At 41.6% G+C, this 14,587-nt stretch overlaps 3 protein-coding genes across 3 annotated transcripts; all 3 read right to left on the bottom strand.

The window, feature by feature from the left end:
* Positions 1-4,927: 4,927 nt before the first annotated feature.
* On the bottom strand, positions 4,928-7,274 carry LOC306828172 (uncharacterized protein). The gene is made up of 6 exons (XM_079350451.1): positions 7,205-7,274; positions 6,980-7,071; positions 6,832-6,890; positions 6,577-6,711; positions 6,442-6,485; positions 4,928-6,323 (listed from the first exon to the last, which is right to left on the bottom strand). The coding sequence occupies exons 1-6, from the start codon at positions 7,265-7,267 to the stop codon at positions 6,216-6,218; spliced, it is 501 nt and encodes a 166-aa protein (XP_079206577.1). The 5' UTR covers positions 7,268-7,274; the 3' UTR covers positions 4,928-6,215.
* Positions 7,275-8,166: 892 nt separating this feature from the next.
* Positions 8,167-10,725, bottom strand: LOC306828583 (defense protein l(2)34Fc-like; the record flags this gene model as incomplete). Its single annotated transcript, XM_079351106.1, has 6 exons — positions 10,225-10,725; positions 9,575-9,755; positions 9,305-9,441; positions 8,712-8,809; positions 8,352-8,595; positions 8,167-8,235 (listed from the first exon to the last, which is right to left on the bottom strand). The coding sequence occupies exons 1-6, from the start codon at positions 10,240-10,242 to the stop codon at positions 8,167-8,169; spliced, it is 747 nt and encodes a 248-aa protein (XP_079207232.1). The 5' UTR covers positions 10,243-10,725.
* A 1,302-nt stretch (positions 10,726-12,027) lies between these two features.
* On the bottom strand, positions 12,028-13,427 carry xcr1a.1 (chemokine (C motif) receptor 1a, duplicate 1). Its single transcript, XM_079349512.1, has 2 exons — positions 13,385-13,427; positions 12,028-13,256 (listed from the first exon to the last, which is right to left on the bottom strand). Exon 2 carries the CDS (start codon positions 13,238-13,240, stop codon positions 12,233-12,235), a length of 1,008 nt encoding a protein of 335 aa, XP_079205638.1. The 5' UTR covers positions 13,241-13,256; positions 13,385-13,427; the 3' UTR covers positions 12,028-12,232.
* Between the last annotated feature and the right edge of the window lie 1,160 nt (positions 13,428-14,587).

Raw genomic sequence — 14,587 nt, 5'->3', positions numbered from 1 at the left:
TGCTGATAAACCATGTTGGCACTGTGGAGAAACTTTGAAAGAGAAGTAATGTGTATAGCCTACACCCTGTGTTTACTGTTATATTGACTGAACAGGACTGAAGTTTGCTTTTATTAATTGTGTTTTCAAAAGATAAGATTTAACTGATTCAGTTGACGTGCTTTGAAGATGTTTGGCACTGATTTCTTGCTTTGCCTTTGTGAAAGACTTTCCATGAGGATGGAAATAACTTACGTTCCATATGGAGTATATTGTTGGATTTATTGGCTTCTTGTTGTCTGTCATAAATCAGTTTAATTAATTTGTTCCAAAGCTGTTTAATATTTATCTTCTAAAACAGATTCTAGGGTAAATAATAGCAAAGGTAACACTGACTTGTTTCTTTGTAATAAAACAAGCTTTGTGTTGACCTCTTGAAGGGTTCGCATTAAAACATGATTTTTTTTCTTTTCATAACCATTTCTTCTTTTTATAACCATTATAACCAACCACCTTTTATAATCATTCTTTTTATAACCATCGTATGAAGGTGAATATTTTACATGCTTTGTTTCTTTCTGAATATGCCTCATAGATTTGAGATGTTGTGTTTCTTGTAATAGAATATTTTTGATAGTTGTCTATATGTAACTTTGTATGTTGTTTTGTCTCCCTCTGCTGGGAGGGTGATTGATGAAGGTGCAGATAAGGACGCAGGAACTGCCCTGCTTTCACTCTCTCTCTCCTTGGGTCCTGAGAGCCACATCTGAATGTCTGTTCTATGGCTGTTGGTTGAGATTTTGCGCTGTCTTAAAGAATTAGGTGGCTTGTGGTAGAGGGTGAGTGCCCTGTCCGACAGCCCATTGTGGGCTGGCTTGGGTGACTGATCCTTCCTTTTGTTCTATTTCGTATAGGCTTCGCCCTCTAAGGCTATCGCTATTGGGTTTATCCCTCGCGCGCATGCGCAGCACTGAAAGAGTTGTAGTCCACGCCCACCCACGAGGTGGGCCCCTCCCACAGTCAACCTGCCGGTATATAACCGGAAGGGACCGTGTGTTCTGTTCCCTCTTTTCTTCAGCGAGTAAGTATGTACAAGCACCTGTAAGAGAAACATAAATTAACCATGTCTACCTCTTCCATCCGTGTGTGTCCAGAGTGTCAGACCGGGTACATCATGCCGGCTGATTCCCACCGTCTCTGTGAGGCCTGCCTTGGGCCGGAGCATGCCAGCCTGGCTTTAACTTCACGGGCAATGTGTAGCAGCTGCCTACGCCTTCCCCGTGATGACCTGCAGCGGAGAGCGGAAGCCTTCGCTGTAGCTGCAGAGCCGGTGTGGCAGGTGGGGGAATGCACAATGGAACGGGAGTTAGACATGCTGGACCATGGAGAGGAGTCTGCGGATTAGCACCGTACTCCATCCGTGGGTCAGTGTCAGGGTTTCCCATCCCTCCCCTCTCCCTGTCGGGAGGGCTGGAGGATGCACCTGACACCGTCGCCAAGTCAGATTGCCCAGGCTTCGCTGGGAATCGGGCTGCGAGCGGCTCTCGGCCCCCGCCGGTGGTGGGGGGTCTGCTTCAGGAGCTGCCGGGAATCATTAGAACGGCTGCAGCCCGACGGGGCCTCACTGTGCCCGTGGCACGTGAGGTGGAGCCGATCGATGAGATGGCGGGGGATTTTCCGCTTCTCCGGCCGGTCCGGCGGGACCCGGTGTGGCCGCGGTTCCCGGCTCTGATCCCCTATCAGGAGGGGGCAGCGGCGTATCCGAGGCTCTTGAGGGCTCCGGTCTCCACCTACACTTCCATCACAAAAGTGGAGGGGGTTACGGACCGTGGGTTCCCTCCAGTGCCGCCTTTGGAGGCTAACCTGACGGCCGTTTTCGGGGTCCGGGCCGGGGGTTCGGGGCGGCGTCCTGTCCCTCCATCGAGCCGGGATCTGTTAACAGAGCGCCTGACGGACAGGTCGCACCAGTGTGCCTACCAGGCCTCTGCTGCGGCTAATAATAATTTGTCCCTGTTGGCTCATTCCATGTCGAGACTGGCGGTCCAGTCCCACAATGAGCGTACAGCCAGCTCGTTTTTTTGTGCTAAAGAAACCCAGCGGGGCTGTATGAGCCAACTGCGACGTCGGCCGCGAGACACCTGCTATCTCCTCAGTTCTCTCTTCACCGGAGTGTTCCTCACTCGGTGAGCTCTCTGGCGGACAGGTGGGGGGCCATCATGAGCCCACAAGCGCTGGCTCGGCGCGTCGTGTGGACCTTTCTCTCCCGTCTCCATCCTCTGTGTGTGAGCCTCTGCGGGCTCCCCAACAGCCCTGTCGAGTCGGGCCCCCCCTTGGGCTGCACGGGAGCTCGCTCCTCATGCAGTGGCGGTCGGGGCTCTGACGTGGCTGACTGACAGGATGGCGGAGCCTCCTCTACATGTACGCCCGCTCTCGGAGCATTACTCCGTGTGGCGGCACGTATGTTCCCTGGACAGCTGTCACGAACACACCAAGAGACCCAAATGCACGACTCGGTGGGACAAAAACAGTTTCTCAAAACGTTTATTCCAGGCAGGGTTTGGTACACGGTAGTCAGTCCAATCAGGCAAAAGTACAAAATCACACGGGGGTCAGAACAAGAATCAGATAAACTAGAATTGCTGGGACGCTGCTACAAAGAGACAAGACGAACTGGCACAGAGTGAAGGGCAGACAGACATTAAATACTGAACAGGGGGTGGAGTTAACAAGACACAGGTGAGACACATCAGGTAATCAGCAGGCTGAGACACACTGGGGGAAGGGCATGCAGCCAACAGACCTGAAACGAGACACAGGGTGAGTAACCAGTAAAACAATCACAGGACATGAAACATGAGGAAAACATAAAATAAACAAACACTTAACCTGGGGATGTGACAACAGCTGGCTGGACAGACTGCTTCAACGGAGTTACGCCCTGCAGTTTGTGTCTCCCCCTCCACGATTCAATGGGGTAGTGGAGACGATCATGCCATCCGGGGAGGGGCGCCTGGCTCTTCGGTCAGAGCTGCAGGAGCTCCTGAAGAAGGGTGCCATCTCCAGAGTGGAGCGAGAAGAGGAGAGCCGGGGTTATTACTCCCGCTACTTCTCTCGTGCGGAAGAAGACAGGCGGGATGAGGCCCATCCTCGACCTGTCTCCTTTGACCGCTGACCACTCACTGGCCCGTCAGCAAAACGGGCCAGTGAGTGGTCAGCTCTCTCCGTGGCTCCGTCCTGCCTCAGGATCCGGGAGGACGGCAGTTCGGCTGTGTTACGGCCAAACCCAGCGTTCATGCAAAAAGTCATCACTAGCGGGTTCAAGTCGCGAGTGATCACGCTGGAGGGTTTTTTTCCTCCTCCCCATACATCTGGGGAGCAGGCGACCTGCCACCTGCTGTGCCCAGTGCGCGCTCTGGCATGCTATGTTGCGCGCACGGCTGCCATACGCTGTCCCCAGCAGCTGTTGTACACTACAGGGCACATTCTGTGGGACAGCCCCTGTCAACACAGCGGCTGTCACACTGGCTGTGTGACGCCATCACACAGGCTTATATCGCCTCAGGAGCTGAGCCTCCGGCGGGCATTCGGGCGCACTCCACCAGGGGAGTTGCTTCCTCGGCTGCCCTGCACGGGGGCGTGACGGTGGACGACATCTGCACGGCAGCTTCGTGGTCCTCTCCGTGCTCCTTTGTGCGTTTTTTATCTATGGGATGCCTCCCGTTTCTCAAATGTCTCACTCAGTACTCAGCACTCTGTCTGCGTAAGAGTGGGATGTTCCGTTTTTTCCCCTGATGCTGTCAGGCGAAAAATGGTTATTCGGGGTGTATGTTGTGCTTGTGGTACTTCCGGACCCAGTGTGGCATTGACTACATCCTGCTTCGCCTCTAACCCAATAGCGATAGCCTTATAGGGCGAAGCCTATACGAAATAGAACGTTGGTTACGTACTGTAACTCCAGATTCTATGAGTATAGGCGCAGCCCTCTAAGCGGTGGGCCCCACTGACTCCGTGAACGGCTGAAGAAAAGCCCTTTATTGGGGAACAGAACGCATGGTCCCTTCCGGTTATATACCGGCAGGTTGACTGTGGGAGGGGCCCACCTCGTGGGTGGGCGTGGACTACAACTCTTTCAGTGCTGCGCATGCACGCGAGGGATAAACCCAATGGTGATAGCCTTAGAGGACTGCGCCTATACTCATAGAATCTGGAGTTACAGTACGTAACCAATGTTCTATAACCCAGACAACCAGCCTATTGTGTTGTTGTTTCTTGGTTAAAATACAAATTTAAACATGTTTGTTCATCATTTTTTATTGTAAAAATAAAAGTTTTTCTTAGTATGATTTAACCTGACTGATTGTTTTATGTTCAACTCTTTAATTTAGGGCGTGTCACAATATAATGTATATTTATTTTTAACATCTGAAGTAACCACTGAAACGTACCGTTTTAGTTCACAAACTTCCAGGTTGACACAAAGTGAGTTGAATTTGAAACGTACATTTGTAGATGTTCTGACTAAATATTAGTCAGCGAGTTACGACGTACGTGTGCCTTAATCACTGATGTCAAGCAGAGCGGAGGTAGAATTATAAAAGCACCAAATCACTCATGAATGATTGACAGTGATTTGATTTGACAGTGTCCTGGCAAAATCAGCTCCCAAAGGATTCATGCTGATTTAAAATATTATAGAAGAGGTAAGTGTTTTTATGTGATTCCATCCATTCCTCTTATGTCTTCAATCTGAGATGAACTTTGTTTTGCTCGTGTGTACATTTTCAATAAAGATGTTTTTGATAACTACAGGAGTTAGTTGTGTAACCCACGGCTGTGATTTACTCCCAATGTGCACATTCCTTCATAAGGAGACAAATATTTCCCCACCTTTTAATGATACATACTTGGAAGCAGGAAGTGAAACTCCAACACACAACAGGAGTTTATAAAGCAGTTACAAAGAATGATGATGAACGACAATAAGAACAAGGAAGGAGTAGATGGTGAATGCTGCTTTGTTTGTTTTCTTACTTGGGGAACTTCTCAGAAGCCGTAGGGCAGTCATAATATATATGTATATATTTCTTTCAAGAGAAAATCAGAAAATCAGCAGGTTTTTTTCTCAACAAGGTTTTGCGAATCCTGTCCCTGATTTTTTCCACACCTAATGATGACATACAAACACTTCCTTCTTCATCATCATAAAAATCATGAATCATTAAACACGACACTGTAGATTTGCAATCAACCCATTTATACAACTAGAAGCTCATACTTCAGATAAGCAGACAGACTTTAAACCCATAAATGTGCTGTAGCATTATCTGATCTGCTTACCTCTGACCTTAATCATAACATCTTGTTTTTCTCTTATGCTCCATTGTTGGCATCCACTGTTTTCTATTCATGTTATGAATGCAATATTTATCTATGAGATGTTTAACAAGACTTGTTCTTCCCAAGAGAAGCACATTCCTCAAAGCTACTCCCTAAAGAACAGCCTGAAACATGCGTTATTGTTGGAGCATGTTGGATACACGGAGATATGGCACCTGACCAAATGTGACTTCAACACATATTTACAGTTCTTCTCTGTGTAAGGTTTATATCTGATTAAATGTAATCCAACCAACCTGACCAAACTTCTTCAGAAAACATCATTCTTAGAGCTGAAACAGTAACTAGGCCGTTTAAATGAGCAATAACTTTGTTAAAGAAAAATGTACATGATAAACACCCGTCTTTATAACCTTCATAAAAAGCCACTTCAAAATGAAATGCAACAATTAATAAAATACAAAATATTGATTTGAAAGTGCACATGTTAAGATACCATTTTATCCTATCTATAAACAACAACATACATCGGCTGAAGTATCTGCTGATAGTCTCTGATACCAGTGTGATCAAAAAATTAATTATTTTTTTTGTGGGAAAGAAAAACCCACAGTTGATAACATTTTGTTCATTTTAAATAAAATAACAATCTCGGCTTGCGTTATCTTGTTGTGGTCGCAATCGTCACATAGTTCTTACAAGTGGATATTTTTTTGGAGTGCTAAAAAATTGTGGTATCAGACTGATGCATGGACTGGTATTCTTGCATATACCCAATGCTGCATTTAAAGCCTGTTTGTAAGCAAGAAACAATACTGGTGTTGATGTCAGACATTATCAATTCAAAAAGCAATTTGAATTTAAAGGCAAACCAGCTTATCTTTATATACAGTACACGCCTACTTCTTTGGGTGCTGCAGTATCCTGACAATGACAGCTATAGCTAAAGCAATGGATACAATGATGAAGACTGTAGTTACAATCACTCCAGCTTTGTGCGGCATCTTCTGAAATGCAGAGTGGTTTTGATGAATAACAGACAAACTTGCAATGTATTATATGGTCTATAATGGTGTGATATGTAGTTGTCATGAAGTTACCTAAACATACTGTCATAATTCTCACCTCTCTCTTTTGTTGACTGTGTTGCATTCTGTTTTTTGAACTCCCTATGAGACAAAAAGTGACATTATTATTTGGTTCTGCTTACGATGACATACTACATCTACTTGAGACACACCTGTGAAATAACTCATTTACCTTTCTTTCTGCACTGCAGAATGGTGATGACGAAGACCCAAAAAATAAACAGGAAAATCCATACTGTGTAAGCAATCAGCAGTGGCTCAGGATGCTTCATGTCCATCTCCGAATAACAGACATAGATAAAAGCAACTGTATAATAAGAAATGTTAAACAGATCAACAAACAGGTAATGTGTCCTCTGGCAATCTGTCTGTTAAGTATAATTTAAGTTTAGCACTGTATGGATGAAAATCAAATTAATCTCCTTACTTGTAAAAATCAGGTGGATGACAGAACACACTGAGGTAACAGAGTTACAGATGTACTTTCTTGAACAGAACAAAAGAGAAATAAAAACGGCAGTGCACAAGTGTTGATGTGTGATCTTCAGGTTAAATGATTCCTAAATTCAACTTACAGCTCATGACTCGGTCCGTTTGGCAGAAAGACGAGTACTATCACCAAGACGTTTAAAATGATCACGACGGACAACAGGGCAATGAGAGTGACCTAAACGCACACACACACACACGCACACGCACACACACACAGTAGAAGGTCGAAAAACATTTAATAACTTCAGAACTATCCAGTTTTCAGACAACAAATAACTTAATGTTGTCCAGTAGTTCTTCTTACTTACTTGTGAGGACGCACACACAATTAACAAGACCATTGAGGCTATTTCCATCGCCAAACAAAGCATAAAGAAGATCATCTTTGACATCTACAATAAAATAAAAAGAAGAGTCAGTTATCTTTAAACATCTCAAGACATTGTATTTATCTCTGGCAGATGTTTTTTTTTTTTTTTTTTTTTAAGTTTTATTTTTGGCCTTTTCTCCTTCATTGATAGAGGGAGGACAGTGGATAGAGTCGGAAAGGGGGAGAGAGAGTGGGGAGAGACATGCGGGAGATGGGCCACGGGCCGGACGCGAGCCCGGGCCGCCCGCGCGCGAGGACTGAGCCTCAATGCGTGGGGTCGCGCGCACTGCCGCTGCGCCACCGGCGACCCCCTCTGGCAGATGTTTTAAAAAAGGTCATGTGAACAGAGGATTGTAGTCCACATAAATTATTTCTATCTTGAAAAAAATATATATATATATATGTATATATATATAAGTATATATATATATATATAAGTATATACTGTATGTAATGTATATATAAGTCTGCCACTCTCAAGACCAAATCTACCGACAACACAATTTCACCTGCTAAATTAGAAATAACCCTTTTTTTTTAGGAACTATTGATTCTTGTTTTTTTATCTTCAAAATCAATATGGTCTCACTTCTAAAATTCTCTCAGTGAACAGAAGTTCTCTTTTTAGTGACGGGGTTCTCCAGTTTACAACAAGACTCAATTGACTGACCACACATGAGGAATTCACAGGAAAGTAAATGATGGACGAGAAGCGCGACAGTACAACTTTACTGTTGCCTTACCCTGTTTAGATGACAACATGAGATGCTTTTGTTGACAGTGGTTGTGATCGTATTTGCCATAGCCTGATGAGAGGACAGAGGAAGACAGAAAGTAACCTTGCTGTCTAACTCTTTCACCATGCATTTGGTTACGGCATCGACAAGGTAAGTGTGTAAATCATACCATTTTCATGACCACCAAAACACTAACGATTACCATGAGCACTATGACGATCTGAAGAGAAATCTAGAGAGACAATGAGGAGTTAATTAAATGAAAGAGTTCAATATTATATATTCATACACACATGGATCTGCAAAATCGTAAAACAAAAACAAATCCACCGTTGTGTCCCATCTTACATTACAACATCGAAGTGAAGATGGTGGTGGAGTCTTCGTCATAGCAGTTGTTGTAGTACTTATAGTAGTAGCAGTTGTAGTTAGTATTGACGGGGGTATCAGAGGTGGAGTTGGTGGTGGAGTCGTCGTCATAGCAGTTGTTGTAGTACTTATAGTAGTAGCAATTGTAGTTGGTATTGACGGGGGTATCAGAGGTGTAGCAACATTCACCCAGAATGTGAAAAGAGACTGAACAAATGTGGCTCTGAAACATAAAACACACACATACACATGCTGAAATGAACAATTAAGCTTTGAAAGTGACCAAACCAGCCAGGTTAATTTCTTCTCTTTTTAAGAATAGTCACTGTGTACAAATACCTGAAACTGATGTTGTTGCTCAGTCTTGTTACAGGTGCCGTCCATTGAACTTTGAATGACGCCTTATCCTGATTGTTTTTTTGACTGACAGCTGAGGCCTGAGGAGAGAAACAGAAATTAATAACTCATCACTTTCTCAGAAAATTTTAAGAAATTTGAACTGGATATCAAATACAACATTTTTGAGAAAATTTGTGTTTGTGTTGATTTTGGGGGCCACTGTAGACAAAGTAGTATTTCTTGTTGCTAATGTTGTCCTACACATTTTTAAGTATCGTTTTACTGATAAATAATCTCATTCTGATTTCTAAAACAGTCAAATATATCACTCATTGTGAATCTTTGCCATGGAAAAAGGAATAAAAATACAAGCATGCTGTTAATCACCTAGTACGACACCTTACCCCGAGCAGCAGTTTCAGAGATGAATAATATCTGTTAGAAATAGTCCATGTTCATGCTGATAGTGTATTTTACTTTGGTATGTCATGAAGACACATCAGTGTTTATTTCATAACCGCCACTCTATTTACAATAAATGCAGAATGGATGAAGTTTAACTTGAACAATAACGTAATGAGAGGGTTACTTACTTTTACACCATTGCAATCTAGGAGTCGAGTCACTTTCGGATCAATTGGAGTAAAGTATCCAACAGACGGGCCTCCTTCTTCTCGAGCCTCCAACATAAATCCTCTAAACACATTGGAGTTGTTGCCCTGGAGAAAAACTAGAGAATAGTTTGAAGATCAAACAGGGTGAAGGTGGAGGGACAGAAAATTAGGTGAGGTATGAATGTCTCTTGCAACTAGACAATGACCGCTGCACATTGACTGTGATACAAAATCCAGTAGTCTCTATACCTATGAAAGACCCTTCTTCATTGCCCTCTTGGTAAGATATATAAAAAGGGGGGGTCCCTTCATCAGGCTTGAAGGAAAAATGCTGAGGTACCATCGATCCACATGCCACAAGGACGATTCCACTTGCAAAACCATGAACATTCATGATGATGTTAAGGCCAGTGAAAATCCACAACCACATCTGTAAAAAGGCAGTAAAAGATGTCAGTAATATTTAACTGTGGCACTGTGGCTGTTTAATTTCTTACTAGAAGCATTAAGACACATCAAATCTACGCTTGTTTTTGCTCATTGGCTTTAAATGACAAGGTGATTGAGTTGAATGTTTAACATTTCCGTATGTTTAGGGATCTTGACATAGGCTACTAATACAAACTCCTCCACTTCAAACGCAGTGCAGTGACATCAACAAAACTACAATCTCAGGAAAGGTTATAACGTTATATTGATTATTGAATATGCAGTTTTCTGGAGAATAGAGCCAATCAGTTCCCCTTGACAATTCATTGACAATATGAAATTAAATGGATGAATTTCTCATGAAAAATAAGAATCGGTTATTCAGATTTTTGGTATTTAAAGTCCTGGAGTCCAATAATTAAACAGAACGACATAGTTAGTGAAGTGAATAAGAAATGGTTTTTTCTTACCTTCAAATCCAGAAGCATATAATATGAAGTTAAATACCAGGAAGAGCAACAGTGAATAAGATGCACTGTATTTAGAGTTGTTTAGAGTTGGAGTAAAAACACAGCAAAATTGTTAGTCATTTTTACAGAAGAACCGATCATCTCCGAGTGCCTATGACAATGTTAACCCTGGCTTTTCAATCGAGGTCGTTCACTTCTCACCTGGGGAGGCTAGATTCGTCCTGTTAACTTACGCTGCACAACTAACTAATAACATAACCTGCGCAGGAGCAGTTCAAGATCAGAGATCAACCTGTGAGAATTTCCGTCGACTAACCGACCAGATATTGCGATCGACTTCGTTGAAGTTAAGAATATCTTCACAGATTCGGCATTCGTGGATCAATAACTCATCAGCGGAACATTGTTTTACAAACGGGTTTCCTCAAAACGAGCTGTCTTCCTCTGCACTGCTGAACTTGAATTGACCAGTAGGCAGGCCAGCTGCGGCTCGAATGCGCAGGGACCATCTGCAAATTGCAACACCGAAAAAAATCAATCAATCAATAACTCACACAAAATCATTTTACACGTGTGATCTCACGTTGTTTATACCACATTAATTAATTAAGTTAATCCTTTTACATGATTTTGACATTTTTTACATGATGATTTTTAAATATGCCTACTTCTCAATAGAGCTGTATAGTGTAAATAAAATCCCATCATGAAAAAGTGTTTTTCTGCTGTACAAACTACAGCACATGGCTTTACTTTCATGTAATTTTAGTAGTGTTTTATTAATAAAATAAGTAATAACTGTACTATATGTTGCAGTGTCATCAAACTCACAGCACACAACCCTAGTTTGATTAAATGGGTTTTCATGTAATTTTATTGATTTTCATTGAATCACTAAAGAGTTTTATCAAAAAAAAAAAAAAAAAATCATAATAACTGTAGTTTATTAACTTGTGTGCCAACAGTTGGCATAAATGACTTTGCACAGCTGAACGTAAGCAGAGCTCAATCCGACAACAGTTGAGTCCAAAACGTGTGCAGACACTGCCTATATGACAAATGCTGAGTGTTGAATGATCTGCTTTTATAATCCATACATATACAGTATGCATGTATGTATGTATGTATGTATGTATGTATGTATGTGTGTGTGTGTGTGTCTGTCTGTCTGTCTGTCTGTCTGTCTGTCTGTCTGTCTGTCTGTCTGTCTGTCTGTCTGTCTGTCTGTCTGTCTGTCTGTCTGTCTGTCTGTCTATCTATGACCTTTTAAAACAAAGTTACAAAAAGCTTCCAAAACAAAATATAAGGATAAAAGATGTGTAGTATCCTATGTGATGATTTATGATATTATCCTATAGGGAACACAATAACTTATGGTTAATATTATTGTAGTGTTATAGCATAACACAAATATTGTGGTTTCTATTGTTTCAAAGATTATTCGCATTTCTTAAAGCCTGTTTAAAAAAACATTATGAGCCTTACCTGTACCCATTCTTAAATTGTTGCTCCTAAAATCTCTAATTTCCATTTTGTTTGTAGATTTTTTTTTATTGTCCCATTACGGTATGTATTTTAGGTTATTCTCATATCGAGTAATATGATTGTATGTTATTGACTGTTTTATAGGCTTTTATACTCTTGTTTACCCAAAGGCCCGACTACAGTCAAGAGGTGACAATTATCAATTACTATAAACTCTCTGTGTAGCACATCAGTTTTATGTTTTTTTTGACACTGTTAGATTACATTGTTGTCCCTTTTTAATAAAAAATAAATTCAACAAATGTTTCAGTTGTGAGTTCAACATACATTTATGATACAGTTACAGCAAGGGCAAATATACAATCAGCAATAAACAGCAAAATTGTCATTTGAATAGTATCTGCCCCTTACGACAAAGGGAAACACTTGAAGCAGTTTGTTTATTTTAACTGAAAGGATTTTACCAAATGCATCCTCAACCATTTAAAAAAAAATCTATAGCACAGAAGTACATTGAAATAAATTAGTAAATTGATCCTTGTGAGAAGTTTTGCATCCTAATTGGCTGTTCTTCAACTGGACTTCTACAACGCATTCGATGCAGCATGGACTTCAAATGACTCCTAAACTTTACACCAACAAATGCATAAAAGACAGGGTTCAGGCAGCAGTGAGAGAAAGCAATGAGCCGACAAACATTGAATGCATAGTCAATCTGGATGCTTGTTTCACAGTCATCAAATGGCTCAATCAAATTTTCAGCTAAAATCCTCAGAAAAATGACAACATTGTAAGGCACCCAGCCGAGGAAAAACACAGCAACGATACAGAAGACTAACTTAACAGCTCTGTTCCTTGTGTTAGATCGTGCTTTCATGATTTTCCCCAGTATCTGAATGTAGCAGAAAGCTATCACTACAAAAGCAATCAAGAAGAAAACATTCTGTTGGGTGACAGCAATATTTCTCAACAGGGTTGTTTCATATTCACAACCGAGGGAGTGTTTCCCATTGTGGTGGACTGAGACTATGGAGCTGTAGAGCAGGTAGGGCATGGCTGCTCCAATGCTGATCACCCACAGGAAAAAAGACACAAAAACTCTTGTACTGGATCTCTTTTCCCTCAGGTCAGAGAGAGGATGGACCACTGACAAATACCTGTAGATGGTCATGCTGGTGAGGAAAAGGACGCTGCTGTAAAACCCAGTGAAGAAAACAAAATTCACAATTTTGCAGAGTGTCTCGGTAAACAACCATCCCCATATGTGGTAAACTGCCCAGAATGGAAGACCGGTGGTAAAGATGAGGTCAGAGATGGCCAGGTTTAGGATAAAAATGTTGGTGAGAGACTTCAGGTTTTCGTACAAACCCAAGATGACAAGCACGAGGATGTTTCCCGTGAGGCTCAGTGTGATCACAACCGAGAAAAAAACAGGAACGGCAAAGGATCCAAACTTAACCACCTCGTCTTTTTCACAGACTTGATCCTCATAGTTAGGGTCATATGAGCTGTCATTAAAAGATTCATTCATTTCTGTTCATTAGCACCTAGAAAAGAAAATACAGGAGATGCTACTGTTGTTGTTTTTTTTTAGCTGAAACACAGTTAAAAAATATGTTTCCATAAGTCAAATGAAATGATGATCAGGATATTTTAAGGGGAAAGTATGACTTACCTCTTGCGCAATGGGAGATATGTTATCTGATGGGACACCTTCTGTTCACTCAAAAGAGAGCTCAGAAAGCGTCATAGATATAGCTGACCGTGTTTTCTGTTCCTTTTCTGTTTTGGTCATAAAAAAACTCAGGTGCGCAGCTTAAGGCTTTCTCACTACCCCATAGACCAACATACTTATTGTACTCCATTATCTAATATTGAATAGGTATCACATGTCCTGTTCTTGTGGTCAAATCTTGTGGTTGGTGCTTAAAAATAAAATGTGTTATATAAACATGTATGCACATCATGTGGAAAATGTCATGTTAGTGACTGTTTTTTGTTTGTTTTTCTTCTGACTTTGAGATCTTGTCACTCTGTACCCAACTGATGCTGACTGAGGAAATGATCTTTATCAGGGATCTCCAAACATTGTGACAGAAAACATTGTAACTGAACCTGATGTATTTCAGCCTTCTGCACATACTTTAAGTCTTCAAGTTGGCATTTTCAGGACACCTAAAGAACACATCGCAACTATGTTCCTCCATTGCAAGAAACTCCTTTAGTAACTACGTCAGCTCTGTACATCAAATCTCCCAAGAGAACATCAATTTTTTGATTGAAATATATTTTAATTATGAACACACTGTCTTCTGCGCGCTAAACGTCTTTTCAAACTTCTTATGATTCACATTTGCACATGCAGCTGATCTGTTAATTCAAGTGTGTTTTCTCATCACCTTCACAGAAATGTTTAATGATCAGTTTGGTTTAACCCATCTTTATATATAGTCTGGTGCGCACATTGTACAGCAGAATGCTTATGTAGCAAGGGGAAAAGGATTTGAACAGAATGGGAACATTTTCCAGGTTTAAAAAATGGTAATGATTCATTTAGGTTAGGTCCAGATTGGGACTTTTAACACTAAGGAGCTGTGACAGCCAGTGGTGCTTCATTTTGTTCACATGCAGATTGTAAGGCTTCTTGGGGGTCACGCTCCTCTGATTCTCCCTCTGAGTAGCCATGTTGATAATGGTGAACTTATTTAATACTTTAATCATATCCTGTGCCACTTTAAGTCTCTGGAACATGAATTGCACAATGTCTTAAACATTTGAAGGCCTGGCCATAAAGTTCAGTTTGGTAAATACCTGGGAGGCATTCTCTCTCATTGCAGTCTGCTGTTTCTCTACAGGCCAATTTTGCAACCTAAGTGTA

The sequence above is a fragment of the Symphodus melops genome, assembly GCF_947650265.1.
Source record: "Symphodus melops genome assembly, chromosome: 8".
NCBI lineage: Eukaryota > Metazoa > Chordata > Actinopteri > Labriformes > Labridae > Symphodus > Symphodus melops.
This window is presented reverse-complemented; position numbering and strand designations above follow the sequence as displayed.